General features: G+C 47.6%; 3 protein-coding genes across 4 annotated transcripts in view; all 3 read left to right on the top strand.

The window, feature by feature from the left end:
• LOC118222157 (CAAX prenyl protease 2-like) overlaps nt 1-7,052 on the top strand; it is a 47,819-nt gene extending 40,767 nt beyond the window's left edge. The window contains exon 9 of one of the 2 annotated variants that reach the window (XM_035407506.1): nt 6,531-6,549. In XM_035407506.1, the coding sequence (XP_035263397.1) occupies nt 6,531-6,534 (4 nt within the window). In that variant the 3' untranslated portion in view covers nt 6,535-6,549. Of the gene's footprint in view, nt 1-6,530 lie in introns of both variants that reach the window. The other variant, XM_035407507.1, reaches the window with a different exon arrangement.
• Nucleotides 7,053-7,236: 184 nt separating this feature from the next.
• Nucleotides 7,237-12,540, top strand: cd248a (CD248 molecule, endosialin a; the record flags this gene model as incomplete). Its single annotated transcript, XM_035408122.1, has 2 exons — nt 7,237-7,471; nt 10,544-12,540. A coding segment is annotated over exon 2 (1,722 nt), but the record flags the coding sequence as incomplete, so codon positions are not given.
• Nucleotides 12,541-12,567: 27 nt separating this feature from the next.
• On the top strand, nt 12,568-13,474 carry LOC118222491 (endosialin-like; the record flags this gene model as incomplete). The annotated part of the gene is made up of 1 exon (XM_035408123.1): nt 12,568-13,474. A coding segment is annotated over one exon (852 nt), but the record flags the coding sequence as incomplete, so codon positions are not given.
• Nucleotides 13,475-21,237: the final 7,763 nt, after the last annotated feature.

A 21,237-nucleotide genomic window follows, 5' to 3' on the forward strand; every position in this document is an offset into this window, starting at 1 on the left:
GGCGAGATGTCCTCCCCTCCTCCTCTCCTCCTCCTCTCCTCTCCTCTCCTCCACCTCCTCTCCTCCCCTCCTCTCCCAGTCTGGCCTGGTCTGCACCTCCACCTTTGCCACCCCGCCCCTTATCGCTCCGTCGAAACGGCTGCGGAGTGCACAGAGAAGAGCTTTTCCGCGGCGCGGCTAGCCCGCAGAGACTCGGCGGAGTCCGGGGGCTCCTGACGCCCTTGCGATGACGAGCCTCTCGGAGCCGTGGCCTCCATTTCCCACGCGGCGCGGACCCCAGACCCCCCCCCCCCCCCCCCCCCCCCCCCCCCCCCCCCCCCCCCCCGTGAGTCACGCGCAAGGAATGCGCTCTACGCGTCGCCGTCCCGATCCCCGTCCCCCCTCCGTTTCTCAGCCGTGTTTATTTTTAACCCCCCAGATAAGGCCTTCACATCACAGCTGTGTCGTTTATATACTGTATATTTTAGGATTATTAGACACTTTTTTTTCTTACCGCTCCTTGACAGTACTTTGCTTCCGTCACCCTGCAGTTATGCAGATTTCGAGAGGTCATTGTGCGAGCCCAAACTGAGAGTTTTGGGGGTGTGGGATCCAGGGCCCAGGAGGTTTCATAACCATTTCATTACCATCGCTGAATAACGAGGATATTAATCATCTCTGAGCTTCGTTGGAATTTCCTTGGTTGCAGATGAAATCACTACTTGAGTCCTGCAGTACATGCTTAAGTAGAGGGGGCTCTCTTCCAACAGACATTAGAACCCCTTGAAATGCACGTTTGAACCGGTACAAATATTCCAAGTCGGTCCTGTCTGACGTGACTGTCCACCTCCTGAATAAATTCAGCCATTATGAGGATGCATTAGCACCCCTTGTATGAAGAGTCTCAGCCTTGGCAGGGGAAATGTTTCTGTGTTATATTTTTAGGGGGGTATGTTTTCAAAGCCAAGCCCGGTTGAGAGAAGTGGTTCAGAAAGTGGGTAGCGGTGTAGCACAGTGGGTAAGGAGCTGGTCTTGTAACTTGTGAAAGGTCACAGGTTTGATTCCTGGGCAGGGCACTGCCGTTGTAAGTCGCTCTGGATAAGAACGTCTGCCAAACGCCTGTAATGTAAAAAAAACAACAAAAAAAACACAAAACCCCACTCTACTGGCTTATCAAGGGGGGGGGGGGCGCATTTCTCAAATGAAGTCACATATGGAAAAGTACCATTTTGGCAAAGCAGCGTGTGTCGGAACTGCACTGCAGTGACATCGACGAGGCAACCATGTCCTGCTGGAATCTCCCTCACTTGTTTTCCAGCGTCAACTCTCACTATCAGACAAGGCATTTTTTTTTTTGTCTTTTGTGTGTCTGGAATAGAAGCAATTCGACCATAAAATGTGACCTCTGCTGCAGATAACAGTGCGCCCCTCTGCCCCCCGCCCCCCCCCCCCAACCCCCAACGCCCCACCTCCCCTCCTCCCTTCAGATTAGAGACCTCAGGTATGTCTGCCACGGGCTCCTGTTAGGCGATGCGGAGATGTAATTTATTTCATTAGGCTCAATGGGGAGAGCGGGAACAGATGCTATAGCTATCAGGCTACTTGGCTAGGTAGCTTAGGCAAGGGAAGGGAATGAGGAGGAGGGGGGGAGTGGGGGTTTGGGGGGGTTGATCATAAGAGTTTCAGGTAGTTTCAGTGTGTAACACGGAAACAAAAAAAGTAGAGAGGAGAGAGATTTCCACGAAACCATACACCGTCTTTTAAGCCCCTGAGCTTTTGGTCCGGCTGAGAGGGAGAAGTGTGTGGATTTGGGGAAGAGTTATAATATAGTTTCGACTTTCTGTTCCTTTTTTTGGGGGGGGGGGGGGGGGGGTTCAGTACCAGCCGTCTTTGTTTCAGTGTTGCTTCATCCTCTTATCAGAGTAGACTGGAGACACTCAATTTTGGGGGGGAGGGGGGTGACTCTTTGGGTTTAAAGGCTGTCCGTGGCTGATGTGCTCTGTTCAACTCTGATACTGATGCACATCCAGAGCCTTCTACAGCTCCACTTGTATCAACCTCACCAGCCAGAGGCAGCAACTACAACAACTTTTTTTTTTTTTTTTAAAAACCCTGCAGCCCAGGAATTTTTAGAGCAAGAAGCTGGAATAGTTCAACTGAAATAGGATATCGCCTTGAGTGGAGACATGGGATTCACCAAGGGGGTTTAAAGGAGGGGGGGGGTTGGGGGGGTTTAAAGGAGGGGGGGGGAGGTTGGGGGGTTGGGGGGTTGGGGGGTTGTGGGGGTTGCTCTGTCTCTGAATTTTGCGAAAACAATAACTTATTCTAACAGCGTGCGTGGAGAATAAGCAGAGCACGCGATCTCCAAGTGCCCCCCCTGTTTTTTTTTTTCTTCTTTTTTGTTTTTTTTTTTGTTGAGAGGGGCTGTTCTCGGGCCCTTTTGAGAATTTCGTTGTCGGTTCTGTTTTCGTGTCCCGGGACGGACCCAAGCGTGCCCCTTTGGACACAGGCGTTTTTTTTTTTTTTTAGGTAACACAAGAGAGCCGTAATCCGCCCCGCAGAACCAGCAGCTCGGAATGCGTAGGGGCCCGTCACCCTCTGCTACTGCAATCGAGAGCGCGGATGCGGGCCCCACAAATCGATGATCGAGTCACTACGAACGATTTAGCCGTCAAAGCAATTACAAGCGTAAGAAAATACCTGCCGGTTCAAACGTTTGCGGCGACGTTCATCCACCCAGCAGGGGCGAAATGACATTACGTTTCTTTCCCTAAATCGCCTCAGAGTGAGCGCTGCCGTGCGAATGCAGACCAGCGCATTAAGCGGACTGTAGGGGATGAGCACTTTGATCAGGCTCCAAGAAAAACAGTTTGAGAAACACACTTATGCCCGAAATGATTTCACAACGCGCGATGTTGAAAGCAATAACCGTAGCGAAGGGCTTTTTGCTTTGTCCTTCAGAATGGGTTTCATAGCCGTAATAAACTGCCTGAGTCACATCGCTGTACTTCTGTGAAGTAAATATCATCTTTTTTTTTCAGTTGAACAGAAAACTTCTACAGGCAGTATGCGATCCATTTTAAATTAAAAAAAAGAACGCATGATAAAAACAATAAAGGCGATTAGAATTGATTGGAAGCAAAGCTCCGCCCTTCATCACTGCTGTAATAAATGTATGTTTTTGGAGGATTCGTTTAAAATTAAGCATTTTCAGCCTCCTGGTGCAACAGTGTGATTAAGTGTAGTGGGCTGAGGGGAGCGATCCATGGGCCTCCCCGGTTCAGGACCGTCCCAAACAAATTTCCCTCTGGCACGGTAAAAACTGACCTGATTTAACTCGACCTGGACACCATAGAGTCCTCTCAGGTACCATAGATGTGCAACTGCACAGCTGGGGGAGTCACAGCCGGGCAGGACCTAAACGGAAACAAAACATGTGTAAAATCACTTTCTCGCCAACCTTTGATGATCGGAGAGCTGGGCTTGAAACCCAAAGGTTGTAGGCTCAAACGCCAGGTAGAGCATTGCCCTTGTACCTAAGGTGAGCAAGGTACTAAACTTGAATTACTTCAGTTAAATTACCCAGCTGTAGAAATGGTTACTATGTAAAAAAAGAAAAAGTTTTGTACGTCTGTTAAGTGGCTATAAGGTAATGGAATGGATGTGTTAGTCCAATAGCATTTCATTTTCACTCACTGACTGTACACAAGCTGCATAAACCAACATAAGTGAGTCTCTCTCCTCCTGCCCCCCCATCCCTCCCCCCCCCCCCATAATGCATGTGTGTAAAGAAAATGTAGCAAACCCACAAATAAATATTTGTGAAAGAATACTTAGGTGAAGGGTAGCTCGTTAGCCCTGTTAACTGTTCAAGTTCGTGGATTTGGCCCTGTGGTCTATATGGAACCCACGCCGTGCCAGTGCTGACAGTGGCCAGCATCCCCCCCCCCCACCCCCCCTTCCCCTCACAGGGTGATGCGGTACGCTAGCTCACAACTGCACATGAAGCGTCTCCTTCCAGCGCGTGAGAAACCAGCAGCGGCTGGACAGCATGTGCTCGTCCACGCTTCCCCCAAACTGGCAACGGGGGTCGCGGCAATGACCCCAACATTCCAATTCGGGAGGAAGGAAAACACTGGTTGGGGGTGGGGGTGGGGGTGGGTGATGTCGTTCCAAAAGACTATATTCAAGGAATATTTAATCGAAGGATTCAGCAGCTCAAGTGTCGGCATTGTTACCAAGGCGAAATCAGAGGAGTGTTTACTATACATTGCTTTGCCCTGGGAAAAGGAAATAAACACACTGTGCTGTACCAGCTGCAGAAGCCGCAGTTCATCAGTTCTATATTCACTCGTCTCACCGACTGTTATGCTCTCGCGTTGGTCGGCGTTCCCAACTTTTCCCAGCTTTCCTAAACATCTTCCTCTGCTTGTTGTCCGTCAGACCGGAGTGTGGTTCCAGTTTGGGCTCTCGCATTGGTCGGCGTTCCCAACTTTTCCCAGCTTTCCTAAACATCTTCCTCTGCTTGTTGTCCGTCAGACCGGAGTGTGGTTCCAGTTTGGGCTCTCGCGTTGGTCGGCGTTCCCAACTTTTCCCAGCTTTCCTAAACATCTTCCTCTGCTTGTTGTCCGTCAGACCGGAGTGTGGTTCCAGTTTGGAATCTGCGCCACCGACACTGTAAAAATAAAAAATAAAAACCAGTGCCATACTGTTTTCTGAATTTTGGCATCGACTTGGTGCCGAAGTATCGGTTCTTGTGACATCCCAACTGACAACGGTGTTTGGGGTCATGTTCACCAGTGTTTCTCTTTTTTGTGAAGTTCTTTCGTCATTTAGAGTATACTGTCTACTTGACACAAACTGCCAAACACTATAATTGAATTAGTTTTTTTGCCCAAAGGCAGGGAACCCTTATCTGATCAACAGACATCAGCTTTTAGTGTAAAGCCTCCAAATGGAGCAGGTTTAAATTCACTTGGACATTCAAAATGACGGATGGTGCTGTGTTTTGTCTAGTCAGTTGAAACCAAAACTAAAGTCAAAAGTTCAATTTTGTTTTTTTTAATTTTTTTGCTGAGGCGCACTTTAATACATAACAAAAATATGTAAATATTTTGCCTTGTATTGTGCTCCGCCCAATTCCGTGTTCTGTCAGCGATGTTTTGTGTGAAACTGTGTGAGCACAAACACCACACACTGTGCGAATGCTGCAATGTTTTGAATCCAAACAGCACTGGCGAGTAAGCCGCGGCAGAAGCCGACTCCCCTCTCTGTCCCCTCGGAAGTGCTGGATCCCCTTCTTAACAGCAGCGGTGTACCCCAAACTATGCACCTCTGCAACCCCCCCAGTGGAGGGGCAGTTATATCATTTGTAATGGTTAAACTGGGAATGTGTTTTCCATTCTTTTTAACCCTTTAAACTCTCGCAGGTGCCTGGAGGGCAGTAAGGAAGCAAGGGGTAACTGTTGCAGGGGTGTGTGTTTGTAAGTGTGTGTGTGTGTGTGCATGTGTGTGCATGTGTGTGTGCATGTGTGTGTGTGTATGTGTGTGTGTGCATGTGTGTGTAGGGGGGAGATTGCAGGTCAGTAGGGTCAATGGGATCTCAAAACAACATTCTCATAGCAGGGTCAGAGCCAGGAGATTTCTGAGCCACCCTTCACTACTTCCCTTGCACATAAAGAACATGGGAGAAGAGGAGGAAGAGGAGGAGGAGGAGGTGGTGGAGGGGGAGGGGGAGGAGGCTCTATGTTTTCTTTCCGGCAAACATAGCAGATATATTGAATGTTTCTTTGATTGTTGGGGTGGGGGGTTTGGGGGTTGGGGGTTTGGGGGCAGGGGAGGAGGCTAAGTGGAACAAGCTGAAGTCAGAGAGAGAGAAAGAGAGAGGGAGAGAGAGAGAGAGAGAGAGTTCACAATGCACACATGAAGAGAGAGAACGTTGGGGAAAAGTTACGGTGAGAAAGAGAGGAGATGGATAGGAGGCAGCGTTTCTGGGCTGCAGGCCAAAGTAGAGGAAAAATTAGCAACAGTTTCTGTTTTAAATTGGGTTTGGGCAGGGATTTGGATGTGGGAGGGGGCAGAGGGGGGGTTTGATTACAGAGCTAGGGGACAATGCTGAAGCCACAAGGCAGTTTTAGCTCACCGGAGAGATAACCTCATGCCCCCATTTGATAATTTTTCTTTGTCTGAAGAGGTATGCGAACAGAAGGCATTAATCTTAATTTTGGGACTCCTTTCCTTAATCTCTGAAGTGTTATATTATTGCAGGGCAAGCTTTAAGACATCTCCTTGTCCCGCAAAAAAACAAGGATTTGCTCTAGTTATTTTTTCTTATCAAAACATTTCCCGCTTAAAAAAATTGGGAGTTGGGAAAGATAACTTTGAAACAAAATCAATCTCTTTGCATTCACTTTTTAAGATAAATGTGAATGTGCTATGATTCTGGACAATGTGCAGTACAGCTAGGAGTGTTGTCCTCTAAGCTGTACATCCACAATATATATTTGTTCTGAGCGTGGCTAGGTTTGTAATGAACCCAAGTGTGTTTGCAGGTGATGGAACACCTATGACAGGAGATCCACAATGCACCAGCTGAATGCCAGCCAACGTCAACGAAAGGCAAAGAATTAATCATTGTGTGTTTTCATACTGGGCTGGGATGTGGTGTTTGTCTTTGCTCTTTTGCTTTATATTGTATTTCTTCCAGTAGGTGAGTGCTTCGCCTGATTGTTCTCCATGTTTCAAATGGACAGTCCCTTTTTTTTGGAGACACTTTGAACGGCTCTGGGTTTTTGAAGGCGGAAATAATAAATTAAACCCAACGCAGCAACGAAAGACTCATGTGTTTCAGAAGAGTGCCCAGTTCCCGAATTTTCAAACCATAATTCCAGAAGTGTTTTCCCCCCCCCGTTCCAAAATTCACTTTAGCTCCAGACGTTTCCCCCCGACTCCATCCCCGTGCCCCGCCCATCAGAGCAGGATCTGATTCTGATTGGATCTGAAAGGCTCTCACAGGGCGGGGACCCCTCGCAGAGCCCGGGAGAGCTTGGTGACCAGCACAGTGCCATTAACTCTGTTTCATCCCAGCAGGATGTGGCCTAATGTACAGTTTACTGGGGAGGAGGGCTTTGGGTGGGGCGTGTTGGGGGGGGTGGGGTAGGGTGGCTTGAAAGCTTCCTTTCTTTATTTTCGTGCACGGTTTTTCAGCTACTTTATACTGTGCGCTTACACTGATTTATCCGCTGTCTCCCGGCCTTTTCACAGGCCTGGAGCAGGCTGCTGGGCAGATGCTCGTCTGCTCTCCTCGGTTCTCCTGATCTCAGCGCCCTCGTGCTGGCTGCAGTCCACTTCGAACCAGATTAACCCTTTAACCCCTGGAACGGGTTCACACGGCTACCCCAAACCCCAGCGCTCTCCACCGCGGCAGCCGACACACGCTGAGATTTCCATCGCCTCACCGGTGAAGCAGCCGAGTGGAAGCCGGAATCAGCAGGTTTTATTATTCATAATAAAACTACACCCCCCCCCCCCCAAACCCCCCACCCCTTACCTTTAATGTTGGGTAGAGTTCGAAATTCTACGCTACGACTCTCCGTCTTGGTCTTCGTTGGGAGACGCACGATAGCGCATGTTAGCACGTTAGCATGTTAGCCGCGGGACACAACGGCAGAAAAAGAGAGAACGGTTAAACATTTTAGCCCCGCCATCGCCCATCGCTTGGGCCTTGTCTCGAAGATCGCAATTTAAACAAAAACAAACTTCTCGAAACTGGAAACAGATGTACAGACAGAGGGGTTCTGGTTCTGCCGTAGCACCTCACACTGTTTCATCTCCCAGTGAAATGAAAGGAAAACCTTGTTTGAATTACACAGCAGGTAGCCCACTCTGCCACCCACACCTGTAACGGCCGCAGCTGCGGTGCCTGCATTTCCCATCTGTTAGGCTAAAATATTCCACTACGCACACCTCTCAGTGCTAAAGGGGAGCCACTGCTCGTGGGTGGAGAAGTGCCTCTCTCATTGATGGCCCTTTTCATATGGTAAACGTCTGGACACTTTTTTTTTGAAAATTTAGTAATACATGTATTTCAGAGCAGTGTAATTACATTGCATTAACAAATTGTACCGCATATATGCCCATTCATTGAGAAGTGTTCCAATATCTCGGTTATATATATATTTAATTTCAGGACATTTTGAGTATATTACATTTCTGTAAAAAAGGGGACAACTGGTAGTCTGCGGTTGCCGCGGCGACCCGAGGAATCCCCCCCCCCGGCCGAACTGAAGCTTGCCCTCCACCCATCCGCTCCATCTCCAACACCTCCCGCTGTGTTTTTCATGTTTGTGACACGTTTAACTGCGTTCGCGTGGTTTTGGGTATGCGGCAGTTCGCGCGGTTCGCGTTCCCAGGGTGGGATGTGTAACGCCAGGCGTATCGCTCTGCCCCCAAAAGCATGCGCCTGACATCTGATGAGGCGCAATCTGTCCAACCTCATTAGCCCTGCAAAAAATATAATTAACAACTTAATCAAACCCAAGGAATGAGAAGCCGGGAGGGAGGGGGGCGTACCACGGGTCTCCGGGGCTAGTGCTGAGAGAGACAGAGGCCTTAAACGTCCGGTCAGTTACTCTGGGCTGTAGAAAGAAACACAGCGCCTGGTTTTTTTTTCGACGATAAATCTCGCCGTTTTTTTTTTTTCCCACCGGATCATTGCCGTGGCGACCGCAGTGAATCCTCAGCTGCAATCTGCGTGCCTTAATCTTTTGTGTTCGGTATCTCGATACCGCCACCGTCCCCATTAATCAAAAAAATTCAATATCTCTCACGTCTGACTTCACCCACCTTCTCCTGTCGCCAAAATAAAATTTGCATTGAGCCCAGATTGCGATTATGATTGTACTTATGACTATGGTTTTGAATGCGCATTTTATTCTTATTCTTATCTATTATCAGTCTTTAGGGTTATGTAAGGTAAGGCAAGCTGATTTAACAAATAAAAAATCTGCATGTCCTTTTTTGAACTAATAACTCCAAGGCTTGTGACTCCGATATTGCCGGCTTGATTCCCAGCTGTGGCACTACTGCTAGCAAGGTACTGAACATAAACTGCTTCAGCAAAATATCCACCCGCATAAATACCTGCTGAAAATTCCCACTAAGATCATCTGAGCTGGTTTAGGATGGTTTAAGCTGTGTTTTCGACACTTCTATCAAGTCATATTTTGGCCTGTGGCTGGTCAAAGCTGGTCTCTAGCTGGTCAAAACTGGTCTCTAGCTGGACGAAGCTGGTCAAAGCTGGTTAAGTTGGCAGAGCAAGCAGAGTAACATAAATCACAGTTGTTAAAGTATTCATTTACTAAAATACCAATTTAAAAAAAAATTGGTGCTGCTTTTGATGATTATTTTAAAAAATATTAATGAAAGTATTGATGTAAGTCTGACCTTAAAATAACAAGACAGGGCAAATCGGTATCAATTGCACTATGTGCACCTCTTTTAATTGTGACATCATCAAAGCCCTCAATAGTTTTGATTGGCTCAAAGAGACACTGCGCATCCATCAAACCACTCCCTTTAAACTATGTCTTTTAAAAACTCACTCAACCCATATCTCAGGGTAGGATCCTTTAGTGTGTCAGAACCAAATCAAATGCATTTTGGTGACATATTCACTTATTTAAGTAGGGCTTGACAGACTGTCTCTTTAAAGATGAACGGTATTGCAGTCTCATTGCTGCTGAGGAAACAAAGCCAAACAAGTAAATCTGGTGAAGTCTGCAGACTCAAAACCTTGGAGTGGATTGAAAGAACTGCAAAATTCATTTAAAAAAGGGCCTGGCTGATTTTACCCCTTTTTTTTCTCTTGGAACAAAAGCTCAGTTTTCATCTTCAAATGTGTTATTATTTTAATACAAAGCATACAAGAAAATAATATTTAAAATATAAGAACCATGAATAAAAGAACATTAAAACTGAACAAAAACTACTGAAAGTGGGAGGGAAACTATTACCCTAACAGACCAGAGGCTGATTTTGCAAGGCCAAAATATTGTGAAAGAAAAACTAAGAGATGATGTAAAGAACAGAATCGCATTATAAAACGATGACTGAGGGGAAAAAATTATCATTAATCATTTTTAGATAGAAAGCAGGAGGAAAGGCTAGATTAAAAAAAAAAAAAAACACTTTTTACTCTTTTCCTCTTTGGATGAGAACAAGCGGAGAAAAAAATGCAACAATCTAACAGTGTCATGGCTGGATTTGCCTTGGGGGGGTTGATGGTGAAAGGGGGGGTGGTTTTGGGTGGCAAAGTCCCAAACTATTGCCATAAACGGACTCGGGAAAATCTTACAACACACTGAGAATGAAACATTGACAAGGGCACCTCCCCCAACCCCCCATCTCTCTCTCTCTCTCTCTCTCTCTCTCTCTCTCATGCACACACATATGTAACCTACCCCCTCCTCCTCCCAAAACATACATTTTCCCCTCCCTCTCTTCATCCCTGCCTCCCTCCCTCCCTCCCTTCCCTCCCTCTCCAAATTCTGGGAACACGCTGCAGGCTCTAAACTCAGAGGCAGAACTCCAGGACCAGGGAAGGAGGAATAAGGTGTGAGAGAGAGAGAGAGAAAGAGAGAGAGACAGAAACAGAGACCTAAACTTACGAGAAAAGTTCAGAGGAATTCGAGGTCGAGGAATCAGAAGGGCTCAGACCATCACAGACGGACACAACGGTCGAAAGTGAACGAACACAGAGAAGAGAAAGAGAGTGGGAGACAGAGAGAGAGAGAGAGAGAGAGAAAGGAGGTTCAGACGAGAGCTGACTGGACTTGTGCTATGGGGTCTGCCGTGCTCCTTGTTGTCCTCCTCTCTGCTCTTCACGTCCTGTGGACCCCCGGGGTGCGGAGCCAGGGCCTGCCGGAGAGCAACGGCGTCTGCGGCGAGGACGGCTGCTTCGCGGTCTACTTCCAGCGCAAGACCTTCCTGGAGGCCTGGCGGAGCTGCAAGGAGAAAGGGGGCAACCTGGCCACCATGAAGCGGGCGGCAGAGGCCGCGCAGGTGGAGGAGCTGCTGGCGGGCGCCGAGCGGCGGGTGTCCCGGGCGAAGGTGCGGGTGTGGATCGGGCTCCAGAGGCAGCCGCGGCAGTGCTCGGCCGCCAGTCCCCTGCGGGGGTTCTCCTGGACCACGGGCGACAAGGACACGCAGTACACCAACTGGCTGCGGGAGGACTCCCCCAGCACCTGCTCGGCGCCCCGCTGCGTGGTCACGACCCACAGCACCGCCGGCCACGAGCGGCAGGACAACTACAAGTGGCTGGACGGCTCCTGCTCGCTGCCCGTGGACGGCTTCCTGTGCCGCTTCGTCTACGAGAAGGGCATGTGCCAGGCGCTCCCGAGGGAGGGCGGGGCCGGGCCCGTGTTCTACAGCACCCCCTTCAACCTGCTCAGCACCCGGCTGACCCACATCCCCTTCGGCTCCGTGGCCACCGTGCCCTGCCTGGACGGCGACAAGGGCGACCAGTCGGTCCTGTGCCTGTCGAGAGAGGACGGGAGCGCGGGGTGGCACCAGGACGGCCCCTACTGCACCGACCCGCCGCCAAAGCGCTGGTGCCAGGACAGCAACGGCGGGTGTCAGCACCTCTGCTTCGAAGACGACGACCACTACTACTGCGAGTGCCACGCGGAGTTTCGGCTGGCGGAGGACGGGCACGCCTGCGTCCCGTTAGACCCCTGCCAAAATGCCCGCTGCGAGCATGAGTGCCTCCCCTCCTCGGAGGGGTACCGCTGCACGTGCCCGCACGGGTACCGGTTGGCACCCGACGGGCTCAGGTGCCAGGACAGGGACGAGTGCCTGGACGACCCCTGCGAGCAGGCCTGCGAAAACAGCCCCGGGTCCTACGTGTGCCACTGCCACCTGGGCTTCTTCCCCTTGCCCGAGGACCCCGCCCGCTGCCAGGACGTCGACGAGTGCCAGATCCCGGGCTCCTGCGAACACATGTGCGTCAACTACGTCGGCGGCTTCCAGTGTCACTGTCGGGAGGGCTACGAGCTGCAGCTGGACTACTCCTCCTGCAGGCCCGTTCCCAACGCCGACGAGTCCCCAACCGCCACCCCCTCCTTCCCATGGCTTAGCAGCCTTCCGGAAAATTCCCGGTCTCCACAGACTCCCGACTTCCCTGACCAGCCGCCTCAGCTGCCTGAGGGGGACTGGCCAACGGAGGCCATACCTCAGGACTGGCTGACTGATCAGCCCCGTCTGGAGGGGCAACCCACCGACCTCACGCGGCCCACAGACGTGCCTGTGGAAGAGCACAGGGGGCAGGTCAAAGAGGATGAGCAGGAGCAGCACAGCTGGCTAGCTAAGCAGGAGGAACAGGATAGACAGGACGAGCAGTATGGACAGGAGGAGCAGGATAGGCAGGATGAACATCACAGACAGGAGGAACAGGACAGACAAGAGGAACAGTACAGACAGGAGGAACAGGACAGACAGGAGGAACAGGATAGACAGGATGAACATCACAGACAGGAGGAACAGGATAGACAGGAGGAACAGGACAGACAGGAGGAACAGGACAGACAGAGGGAACAGGACAGACAGGAGGAACAGGATAGACAGGATGAACATCACAGACAGGAGGAACAGTACAGACAGGAAGAACAGGATAGACAGGAAGAACAGGACAGACAGGAGGAACAGGACAGACAGAGGGAACAGTATGGACAGGAGGAAGAGGACAGTCAGGAGGAACAGCAAGGGCACACCTTGCCGGAGGAGGTACTAGATGAACATGAAAAGCCTGATTGGTCACCTGATGAGATTGTGCAAAGCTGGACCCATCCGGACTGGGTGGATCAGGATCAGCAGGCCCACGTGACTACACCAAGTGCTACTTCTTTTCCTGACTGGTTAGAGGATGAGACCACGCCCAGACCTACGGCTCCTCCCACTCCTCCACCTGAGGATTATTTGTGGTCCTTATTGGGGTACACCTTCCCCCCATGGGCTCCAGAGGAGAGCATCGAGCGTCAGGAGACCCCAGAACCTCAGTCCGAGGAAGGTTCCCACTCACAGTTCGAAAACGGGGAAGCCGCACCCACGTGGTACCCTACCTCCGGTCCCCAGGTGGAGGGCGGGGTCATCTTCGACAACGGATTAGGAGACGGGGACGAGGCGGCCCCGGGCCCCTTCACTCCGGAGCCTGGCGCTGACGACCCCCCCCACAACGACGGCAGCAAACAGCAGAGCAACATGTGGCTGCTGATTGCCCTCCTGGTGCCGTTCTGCATCTTTCTGGTGGTGATGGTGGTGCTGGGGATTGTCTACTGCACCCGCTGTACCGCCCGGGCACGCAACAAGGACAATAAAGACTGCTACCACTGGATCTCTGGTGCCAATGACAAGCCAGGGGCCCCCGGTGCTGCCGCCAAGGTGTAGATGGCCCAGTCCTAGGGCCGGTGGTGGAGACTGCGCATAAAACTATATTTTTAAACGGGGGCGGGGGGGGGGGGGGGGGGGGATGATGGGGGGAGGGGAGGAAGGAGTCCTGGACAGGTCGTCTGCCACTTCAACATGCATTGGAATGTATTGCAGGAGGAGAGTGATTCCTAGGGAAACCACTGATACTTTTGGTCTGCGGGCGATCTGTCGTCAGTTGATACCACGCTATTTGGCTCAAAGCCAAGTCAATTGCTCTGTACACTTATGAACCCGTGCTCCATTAAGTGTATCGTAAAGGTACTTTTATAGATTCTCGATGTACAGCACATTTAAATAAGGTCATTCTCAGAGAATAAAAAAATGTCAAAAAACTGCCAGTGGCAATGTTGGTACCAATAATTTGAGGACTTCTAGTATATTGCTTTTACCCATTTGAGTTTTACTTAAATTCCAAATATTTTTCTATTGGTTTGAAGCCTTGTGGCTGTTGCCTTTATTTCTATATATTTCACAGAGATTATTTGTAATGGAGTTTTGTACATCTTTCTGATTGATGCACTTGTATTGGAAAAATGTCCATGTATAATGCATAACTTCCTACATGTATATATGTATGAGTGTGGGAGTGTGAGTCTTGTGAGCGTGTGCAAGAATGTGTATAGAAATCTTCACTGAGCCGTGTGTTCTGTGATGTGCGGAATGAATGCCTTCAATGCATGATTTTTGAAGTGTCACCTGATATGGTTGATGATTAGACTGTATGGCAGCGAAAAAGAATATTTCCCGCATAGTTATCATTGTGTTTGTAAGGAGAGGAGGACCTAAATCAGCCAAAGTTGGACTTTCATGGTACTGCAGGGACTTAACTTTTGGGGGTGAACAATGATTCTCAAAGTTATGTGGAAACTTTCAAAACATCCCTCCATTCCCATGTCCTCCCTGTCGGAGAACGCTAGCCCTTCTGGTGTGCAGTAGCAGCACCCCCTACAAACACTGAAGCGCAACTGCAAACTGGGCAAGAAAGATCTCCAAACAGTGGATGATGTTTGTCATCGCGATGATTTTAGGGAATGTCTTACCTGAATTTTACCTGAGCAGGATCGCTCTCTAAAATTGTCTCTAAAAAATGCTTGTTCTCTTATAAGTTTTAAATAATTTGAGAAAATGTGAACACAAACAAAAGCACATCTGGTTGTAGTTTGACTGGCCTTATCTGCAGTTAGTGTTTCTGGAAAGCAAATCCAAAATATTTATAACATTGTCACTGAAAGTGTAGTTTAACTTTTGAGACCTTTAATTATAAATGGGTATTTTGCCATAACAGTGGCCGAATAATATTTCTTTTTCTTCATCATTTTTTTCTATCTGTTGACACTTAATGCGGAATGAAGGACACTTCAGAGCATCAGTGAGAAGACCCTAATCTGGGGAAAAAAAAAAAAAAACGCTCTAAAATTAGAAGAGGGGTTCAGAAATCGAAGTCAGGGGTTCAGCTGCAACCATGTTGTTCTTACATTAGTGATCACAGATGTAGATATTTTTAATGACAGTGTGGATATCTTACAGCTGGTATTTTTTCAGCAGGCTTTACGCAACAGAATGTGTAGGGACACTTCGAAATACCCAAGTGTGATTACTGATCGGTTTGACCCACTCATTCCTTAGTGTTTGTACTGTAGTGAACTGAATTCTCTGACATTTTTATGCAATGCTTAAATTGTGCAAGCCAGTAGTGAGGAATATCACTGCAAATCCAAAGGTGAAACTCTCTTTTTCACTGTTTTGTTTTCCCTCTTTTTTTTTTGGAGGGGGTGGGAGGTATCAATATTGAATTGACATATTAAGTATCTTTATTGTGTATTGGGGATTTAAGTTTGTCCATCAACAATATATAAAAAATACAATTGAAATGTATTAAATTTCTGTTTGAGAGAATACGGTTTAATTTAATCCTATAATAATCCTGCAATAAATACCGCTCACGTGTAAGAAAGCACATTTAATTTAGCCTCTTTCTTCATGAAGTGATGTTGAAGTGATGCATGAATTGAATTTAATTGGTGAGTACGTATAAATTTCACTGAAGAACTGAAAGTGGTAGATGAAAAACACTTTTAGAAAAAGAGGGGGAGAGACAGAGATTCAGAGAAAACTGAAGCAAGCAACCTTTTCTTTACATTTGTAGACATGCTAAGTGGAGAGCACATCTTATTGGTGTGCCAATTTATTGTGTAATTAATTGAAATATAGAACTCACTGGACTTTGAACAAACTGCAAGTGCGTACTAGGGCCAGCACATTAAGAACAAGTGCCCTGGCAAATAGGAAAACAGAAATCATTTTCACACTGCAAAGAAATTAAGACTCTGGTACATTCTGACAAGATTAATAAAATGTGTTGCATCCTGTTTCACTTTATATCACTGGAATGTATTAGTCTTATTGAATTGGCTTCCAGTTTCCATGGTCACGCAGGCCGTAAGAGGAGCTTTTATTTGATGCACACGACACATGGGATGGAGCATTTAAAACGCAGAAGTCAGAACAATTCTGAGGCACGGATCACAAATTTTACGAATGATTCGATCCAAGTCTGGGGTCTCGAGGACAGTTGGAAGTTAAATGGAAAACCCTTTTTTTCCCCCCCCCCTGGTGAAAACAGAGCAGTGGGCGTTTGTTGTAGCTGGACACAAGTGGCAATTAGAGACTCGGCGAAGGGCTGATTACCAGCGACTGTGCCGGGGTCTTACCGGATTAAAGGTTCGTAATTACACCGCATGACATCTCCGCTTCTGCGGACGGCGTGCTGTCATGCGAGCAGAACGTGCCCGCCCTGGTAATGGCGCTCAGGGTCGCCTCTTTCACGGTTGGAAAGGGAAAACGAAACGCCCGTCCGAAAACGCTGCCTCCTCCACAGACGCCGTGCTTGACGTAAATTCGTTTTTTAAGAGAACCGACTGTCAGGAATGTGAAGCCCCTCTTCGTTTGGGACAGATCTGATCTGCCCCCTTGTTCAGCCTCCACTGGTCCTGCAGCAAGTTTGATTGGATCTCACCCCGTGTCTGTACTGGACTCTGGTGCCGGTTGGCTCGCCTATCCCAATCACCACCTACCCCCCCCCCACCCCCACCCCCCCCACCCCACCCCATCGCCCCCCTCACCTAATGCAGACTAACACATGCTCACATAAACACCAACATATGCTAAAGCACATGCCCCCTGCCCCAAGACAGCAGGAGTGCCCTTTTGGCTGCAGCTATTTTGTATACAGTTCAGCTTGCCACTGGTTCCTTTTTTTAAATATTTTGAGCATATGCCCCCCCCCCCCCCCCTCCACCCCACCCCACCCTCCAACGCACCGGCATGTCTGCAATGGCCTTGGTGGCAGGGATAAGCTACAGTATATCTCCTGGAACACTGAACAGGGGATTTATTCTGTACGTGATGGATCCCCCCCCATTGAGAAGGCCTGCAGAAGGGAGGACACGTGTGCATGCAGGTGGGAGAGGTGGGGTTAGTGGCTGTCCATGCTAGTTAGTGCATGATCTAAGAGATAGCACTGTGCAGGGACGAGATCTGGTTACTGGGGTTGATTCAGGCAATTTTTTCATCCCTCTGCCTCGACTAATTAGAACAGCGTGTGCTGGTCTCCGACTCCAGCCTGCTGTTCAGACAAATACACGGTGTATCACTCTCGCCACTGAGAGCCTTTCTTTTTCTTCCATCTTTCCTTCTTTGTTTCTCTCTTTCTTTCTTTCTTTCTGCATCTCCACTTCTTTGGGGTTTACTACACGTATTTCCAGAAGGTATTACGAGTCTTTAATATCCTATAGTGGTGGCTACTTGTTGGTAGTACTTGTCGCTATGTGTGGGAACTGCCGTTGCTGTCTCCCAGCATGCTTTGGGTAATAGCTGTAAACATAGAAGAGAAATATTTTTTTTCTAAATAAATAACACGTTCGCTTTCATTCTGATTGTTGAATTCATGACATTTAGATCATTTTTCATCAATTTCAATATAAAAATAATGCATTTGAGATGGAACCCAGGGGAAAATAAATTTTGGTTTGGATTAGTTTTATGGTTATAAAAATGATAATCTTCAGGATTAAGGCAAGATTAGGGTTAGGATTTGCAGATAGGGAAAGGGTTGACACAAGGGTTAGTTCTTGATTTTGATGACCCGATTTTTTTGTAACAAGTCCCTTCAGCTACAGTTCCCTGCAAATATTTAATTTTTTCAGTATTTTAAAATTGTTTTTGCCTATCTTAATGTACAAATCACACATTTAACAGAAGTTAGCAGAAGTCTTCTAGTCATGTATTTATACAGCTTGGATTAGGGATAGGGTACGCAATACAGCTAATCTCAGGGTTGAAGCATAATTTTGATTATATCCATGGGCTAAGGTTTGGGTTAATACTACACTCATTTATTTATTTATTTTAGAGGGGGGGGGGGTTCACTTTTTGGAGGTCTTATGATCTTATGTCTTAAAATGGCTGATATTGGGGTCAGGGTAAGGCTTACCGTATGTAAAGATTAAAGACAAAACACATGCAACCATGTTGCCTCAGACAAGCAAGTTCACCCAAAAAATTAGCCATCCTGACCTTTGTCAGTGGGATAACAAATTATTGAACCCTTTTTGAATTGTGTCATACCACGTTCTCAGGTCTGTTTATTCAGTAAGGGGCTCAGAGGTCCTGAACCCCTGAGGTCACGTCCCGTTATTAAAAGACCCCCGCCCTCCATGTTTGGACCAATACAGGAAACAATGGGAAACCTCTCTCTTTGATTTTCTTTTTTTGTGTAACACATCAAACATAACTGACTATGTGTGTGTGTGTGTGTGTGTGTGTGTGTAGATATCAAACATAATGTGAATTCATCTGTTTTCACACGTGCTACAGCAGATGCACACGTGTGTCGCATGTTTCCCCAGAGCCCAGAGCCCAGAGCCCAGAGCGTTTTGATGTGCTGTTTAACCTCCGTCGCAGTCGGACGGAGCGCTGGCTGTCTCTCGCTCGAGTGGGCCCCACATAACTCCGCCGTGCCAGATGAAGGCGAAGCTGGGAAAAGCATAACATTATTGGCTTTCAAATAAATGGAGTGCACTCACACTCAGTACACGCACGCCCACACACACACACACATACATACACATACAGACACCCGCCCACACACATGCATGCACGCACACATACATACACGTGCATACACACACACACACACACACACATACATACACATACATACACAGACATGCACACGTGCACACACATGCACACCCACTCACGCACGCACGCACGCACACACACACCCACACACCGTACACCACATGGCCACATGTCCATCCTAAATATTTTTCTCCTTTCAAAAGACATGTTTTAATGCCCCCACCCCCACCCCCCCATTTTCTCACGACTTTGAAATGGCCATTTGATTGCAGTCTTGGCTTGTGCTTATCTTCTGTGGGGGAATGTAGACAAACATTCATGCGATGTGACCATCACATCAGAGACCACAAATGCCTACCTAATGAGTAAGTGCGTGCACACACACACACACACACTCACACATACTGCATATACACACCCTTTCCATGCACACGTATTCACGTTCACAATCATATTCACATACATAAACACAAACACGTCCTGTTGCATTCTGGGGCCTCGTACGCGGTCCACAGTGAGCAGTCCTCAGGTGACACAGGTATGAAGCACCTGCAGGGAACCTGCCAGTCATCCTGTCGCCTCCTTCAATCGCCTGACAGAAGCTTCCGGCACAAGGTACGGGCACAAGCAAGGAAAGATTTCCACAGCCGAGTCCTGACATCGCTGCGAAAAAAAATAGCAGATCTTACAATGAAGTGACGTCAATACCTGAGTGCATGTGATCTCGGTACGAATGCAGAGCGGGATTCTGCTTTCACTTGCATAGGCTGGTTTAATGAACTTTTAAACAAAATTAGTTGAGCTGGTCCAATGTATGTATGTATGTGTGTGTGTGTGTGTGTGTGTGTGTGTGTGTGTGTGTGTGTGTGTGTGTATGTGTGTGTGTATTACGTTGACAGTGGACAGTTGGCCTGGCACGTTTAGTTCACCGGGCCAATTCTTTAGCCACTCCCTCTCTATGGGCCAGCAGTGACAGGGAATAATATCGACACAAATCCTCCAGTAAAATCAATTTCTGTGTCATTAAAACCGAACGTTATATAAATGTACAGGGAGTTTATACTGGCTGTCTGCTTCTTCAGCCGCACATAATCCAGGGTTATTACAAGGCTTTTCATTCTTCCTTTTAAGTGAATGTGTCTGTGTCATAGCAATGCCAGTCAAGTGTCTTGCTTTCTCAGGACTGCTATGGCAACGTCTCAAATGAGATCTGAAGCAGCAAACCCCCCTCCCCCCCCCTCCCCCTCCACCCCTGCCCCCTTCAGGAAGCAAAGTGCTCTATTTAATCTAAAATCCAAAGCCATTATGCTCACAAAAACCTCTCCTCACTCCAAGTCATTTGCGAGGATATCAAGCGGAACAAAAGTTTTATTTAAATTTTTTTTTTAAATCAATGGCTCACAAAACTCTCCATTTTTGAAAACAGCGTAGCCCGCTGGCTTCTGGGTACTTTGAGAAAGCGATCCCACTCAAAAAAAAAAAAAAAAAAAAACGTTAAAAAAACGACGTGCGAGATATTTCGGGGTTTTCCTTCTGACTGACGTCGCCGAACATCGGGGCGCGGGCAACACGGGAACGCGGTCACGCCTGGCAAACACGGCCCTACGGCAGAAGGGGGGAAGAGGAGGAGAAGACGTTGGAAACAGATGTTAAGTGGGTTCGACCAGCAGCCTCGGCTCACTAATCATGCAATGCATGGTTTTTTTTTTTGGTTTTTTTTTGTCTTTACTGATAAGGGCCTGGGCGAGATTAAATTGACTCAGGAGAGGGAAAAAAAAAACAAAAAAAAAAAACGAAGGTGCAGTCATGCACACGAAGGCAATTGCTTTCCTCTCGACCACTGGCACTTGGTTATTATTATATGGAAATTAGCTGTCCTTCAACAGTTACTGTGGATTTGCGTGATTTTCCCTTATTTCAAATGAGGAAAAAAAAAAAAAAAACGTTCCAATCTCAACACTTTCAGTGTGAATCCCTGACCTGAGAAAACTTAAATTGATTCCATGGTTATGAACCTATAAGATACTACAGGAATGTCCTCATAAGGGCAGTAATATATAATTACACTCAGATGTTATGAGGACACTGCTAATTTCCCCTTGAGCAAGCGCATTTAATAATAATTAAATATGTATAAAAAATATATATATTAAATATGTTTTCAATATAAATAAAGATGTAAAAAAAATGGATACTATGCAAAAAAGCTATAAAAATGTTCTAAAAAGTTGTGTAAGTCACTGGACAAGAGCATCTGCTGAATGTTAGTAATACATTGTAATGATGCTTGCTGAAGCACAATAATACAGACATGGTTAGTCTTTTGTCCCAGTGAAAGGGGACCCTACCTGGGTATGTCATTTGACCGGTTTGATTGTCTGTGCGGATGTATGAGAGTTAACTTGCCGCTTTAGAGACGTTGCTTATGCGCTCGCTAGCGTGAAAACGTTGTTAGCCAGACCTGACACTTCTGTGCGCGACTCCTGGGGGACGCCATTACTTCACTCTGGATAAGCATCTGTTAAATGCGAGCGACGCAATGCGATGTAATTCAGTTCTGATGCTGGTGAATCTATAATATTCAGCTTTTTCAGGCACAGTTTGTAAAAAAAAAAAAAAGAAATTAAATAAAAA

Source organism: Anguilla anguilla, chromosome 3 (genome assembly GCF_013347855.1).
Source record: "Anguilla anguilla isolate fAngAng1 chromosome 3, fAngAng1.pri, whole genome shotgun sequence".
Taxonomy (NCBI): Eukaryota; Metazoa; Chordata; class Actinopteri; order Anguilliformes; family Anguillidae; genus Anguilla; species Anguilla anguilla.